This window comes from Colobus angolensis, unplaced genomic scaffold (genome assembly GCF_000951035.1).
Source record: "Colobus angolensis palliatus isolate OR3802 unplaced genomic scaffold, Cang.pa_1.0 Scaffold1, whole genome shotgun sequence".
NCBI classification, from domain to species: domain Eukaryota; kingdom Metazoa; phylum Chordata; class Mammalia; order Primates; family Cercopithecidae; genus Colobus; species Colobus angolensis.
In genome coordinates, this window is record NW_012110918.1 from 16533327 (window position 1) to 16537408 (window position 4082).

The following is a 4082-nucleotide window of genomic DNA, read 5'->3' on the forward strand; positions in this document are numbered from 1 at the left end:
AAAAAAAAAAAAACCCTCTGATGAGGGGTACCTCCCTGCCAGACCATCCAGCGGGAAGGCAGGGTACCTCTCTACCTCTCTGGCTAGATGGGACTGGAGGAGAAAGTGATCTGGGGGAGCTGTAGAGATGGCTGCCCAGTGCTGTGGCCTGGAGGGAGTGGGGGCGATCCTGGACCATCTTCCCCTCCCCTCTGACCTGCTGCCAAAGCTTCCCAGAGGCTGAACCCAGCTAGAAGCCAGTGGGTTCCTTACCCTTCAGAGGCACCAGTGGGCCGGGGTCGGCCGGATGGGGGAGCAGTGATTAGGGAGCCTGACCGGTTAGAGAACGTCACGGACTGTCAGAGGTAAAAGGGGCCTTACTGACTGTTTAGTCCTAAGCCTTCTAGAATGTCTAGAGCAGGGTGTGCAATCTTTTGGCTTCCCTGGGCCATACAGGAAGAATTGTCTTGGGCTGTAGATAAAATACACTAACAATAGCTGATAAGCTAGAAAAAAAAAATCACTTAAAGAACTCCTCGTATTTTAAGAAAGTTTACACATTTGTGTTGGGCCACATTCAAAACTCTCCCAGGCTGCGCAGGGCCCACCGGCTGTGGGTTTGGCAGACTTGTTCTAGAGCCACCTGCAGAGAGCTGCTCAGGCTGGTCCCGTTCCTTGTGGTCACTCAGCAGATCCTGTGCCACAGACTTGAGTCCCAGAGAGCTACGGGAGTGAAAACGTGAGCACGTCGCCCCGCCGCCATCGTGACCCAGGCCTCTCCACTGCCCGTCCTGCACAAGCCTGTGTACACTGAATTTTGAATTGAATTTTGAAGTAGAACAGGGATGTATAAGGCTTAGGAGAAAACATCTCGGCCTAGCCTGTGCTTAGTCTTGCAGAGTAGCTTGCTAAGGATCCTGAGCTTTAGTTAAGTGTCTGTGAAACAGCAAAAATATTGAAAATGATTTATTTCCTTAAGCCTTGAAACTCACTGTCCTCTGGGGCCAGCCTGGGTATTGGCCCCCCCCGGGAGCTTCTTGGTGCCTCCCAGCTTAAGCAGCAGTAGGACGCTGGAGTCAACAGGAGGCCTGGGCCAAGCTGGGTGGTGACCAGTCCTCTGCCTGTCCGCAGGGTAGGTGATGCCGTCCTGGGGCTGGTCTGCATGCTGCTGCTGCTGGTGCTGAAGCTGATGCGGGACCACATGCCTCCCGTCCATCCTGAGATGCCCCTTGGTGTGCGGCTCAGCCACGGGCTGGTCTGGTCTGCCTCGACAGGTGAGGGACCTCTGGCTGACATCGTATGCAACCTTGGCTGCAGGTTGGGGTCACTTGGGGAGTCCTGAGTCCCACTCCTAGAGAGTCTCATGTCATTGGTCTGGGTGTAACTTGAGCATTGGTTCATATAAAACACCACACCAAACTCGGGGACATGTGATTGATTGACTGATTGATTGATCGATTGATTGAGACAGAGTTTCGCTCTGTCGCCCAGGCTGGAGTACAATGGTGTGATGTTGGCTCACTGCAACCTCCGCCTCCCACGTTCATGTGATTCTCCTGCCTCAGCCTCCTGAGTAGCTGGGATTACAGGCGCATGCCACCACGTCTGACTGATTTTTGTATTTTTAGTAGAGACAGAGTTTTACCATGTTGACCATGCTGGTCTCAAACTCCTGACCTCAAGTGATCTGCCCGCCTCGGCCTCCCAAAGTGCTGGGATTACAGGCATGAGCCACCGCCCCTGACCCAAACTCTGGGACATTTAAAACTCCGAACCAAACTCGGTGGGTTCCGATGCAGCCAGAGCTGAAAACTGACGCACAGCCAGAGCTGAGAACGGGCCAGCTCTGGTAGTTCTCACCCTGAAGCAGTTTTGCCCCCGGTGACATTTGGCAATGTTGGGAAACATTTTTGGTGGATACCACCGGGCAAGGCAGTTGCTGGCAGCTGGTGAGGAGAGGCCAGGAAGGCCACTCAACCCCTGACGGTACACAGGCTTCCACAGCAAACAGTGATCCGGCCCAAAATGTCAGTGGTGCCGAGGTGGAGAAACCCAGTCTACTGGCCGGTTCTGGGGAGTGAAAGCAAATTCCACGGAGACCAACAGGCTCTGTTTGAATTGTGCAACTTGCTGGGGTCCAACTTCAGCTTCGGGGTGGAGGCCGCAGGCTGAGCCACAGATGACCAAGGGTCCTCTGAGAAAGGGGTGGTGAGGGCTGCATTGTGGGAGGAGCAGCAGGGCTGTCAGCAGGTGAAGAACCGCCCTGGGGGAGGTGGAAGCCTCTTCTCAGTACATCCACGATGGGCACAGGTCCCCTGGCTGAGCACCGGGCAGGGAGGCCCAGAGAGGAAGGCACACCCAGGAAAGTCAGGAAGCCTGGGTGACTCCGAACCTTCTCAGAGCTGAGGGGACAGATTGAGCTCAGAACAGCCTGAGCTTGGCCTTGCTGTTGGGGGGCTGCAAAATCCAACAACCGTAGGAGAGAGAGGGTGGCTGGATTTAGTTCTTGAGTCACTTCCTCCTGCCCAGGCTGGTCTGTTCCCTGTGGTCTCTCCCTGGATCCTGTTCAGCACACCTGAGGCCGTAGTGAACACTGAGAGCCTCGTAGGGTACAGAGGACCCTGGGTTTAGAGTGGAGATGTCCAGCTTCCAGTCCCAGCCTGGCCTGGGCTCAGACTTGCAAAGTAGCTTCCGAAGTTCCTGAGCTTTAGTTCAGTTGTCCGTGAAATGGTGAAAACGCTTTGTTATCTTCTTCTTCTTTTTTTTTTTTTGGAGATGGTGTCTCACTCTTTTGCCCAGGCTGTAGTGCAATGGTGTGATCTTGGCTCACTGCAACCTGCCTCCTGGTTTCAAGCGATTGTCCCCCCTTTGCCTCGCAATTAGCCAGGACAGCAGGCGTGCACCACTATCTTACCAGGCTAATTTTTGTATTTTTGGTAGAAACGGGGTTTCACCATGTTGGCCAGGCTGGTCTCGAACTCCTGACCTCAAGTGATCTGCCCGCCTCGGCCTCCCAGAATGCTGAGATTACAGGCCTAAGCCACTGCTCCCGGCCTGTGCTTTGTTGTCTTAAACCTTGAGACTCAGAGTGTGGCCTGGGACCAGCAGCCTGGGCACTAGGCATCTCCTTGGAGCTTACTGGAAAGGCAGGATCTCAGGCCCCACCCCAGATGTCCGAATCAGAATCTGTATTCTTCAGTGCATGCCCAGGGGATTCATGGGATCACCTTAGAAGTCAGAGTTTGGAAGCTGGGCATGGTGGCTCACGCCTATAATCCCAGCACTTTGGGAGGCTGAGGGAGACAGATCACCTGAGGTCAGGAGTTCGAAACCAGCTTGACCAACATGGCAAAACCCCGTCTCTACTAAAAATACAAAAATTAGCTGGATGTGGTGGCAGGAGCCTGTGATCCCAGCTACTCGGGAGGTTGAGGCAGGAGAATCGCTTGAACCGGGAGGCAAAGGTTATAGTGAGCCAAGATCGCACCACTGCACTCCAGCCTGGCGACAGAGCGAGACTCCGTCTCAAAAAAAAAAAAATGAAGTCAAAGTTTGGGAACTGCTTAGAGACCCCATGTGTCTTAGAAACTTGTTTCGTATTACTTTATGAGATGGTGAGTCAGGTGCGGCCACAAGGGGAGACCGAGAAAGGCTCAGGAAGAAAACCAGTTTATTGTACTCCCAGGTCCTAGAGACAGGAGGCACAGCATGCCATGTAGGGCCATGTCAGAGGACACCAGGGTGGCCAGGGGGAGAAGCCAAAGCTGTGGTTTAGGCCACAGCCTTTACTGAGGTTTTCACGATAAAGGCAAGGTGAAGAAAGGTGACTAGCTTAGGACTGGCAGTTGGAGGGATTTTGGTGGGCTTCAGGCGTAAGGCAGAAAAATCTTGCCTCCTGGGGTGCAGGCCAGGCAGGTGGCGGAAGGATGGCTCCAGAGGGGTTAGCTGGCATATCAGAGACATACTTGGGGCTGCTGTTGTCTCTAAGACTTGCCTAACCCTGAAGGCAGTCTCTCCGCAGCCAGAAAAGTAAGATGTCAGAACGTCGTAATGGACAGAAACTTGAGAAACATTTACAGTGTAGGGCTGCCGTCTCCTTTCTC

General features: G+C 53.8%; 1 protein-coding gene across 1 annotated transcript in view; it reads left to right on the plus strand.

Moving 5' to 3' along the window:
* Positions 1 to 4082, plus strand: part of SLC26A11 (solute carrier family 26 (anion exchanger), member 11) — a 36615-nt gene that overhangs the window by 6027 nt on the left and 26506 nt on the right. Inside the window, exons 4-5 of the mRNA XM_011933198.1 lie at positions 606 to 718; positions 1093 to 1253. Of these exons, the coding sequence (XP_011788588.1) occupies positions 606 to 718; positions 1093 to 1253 (274 nt within the window). The remainder of the gene's footprint in view (positions 1 to 605; positions 719 to 1092; positions 1254 to 4082) is intronic.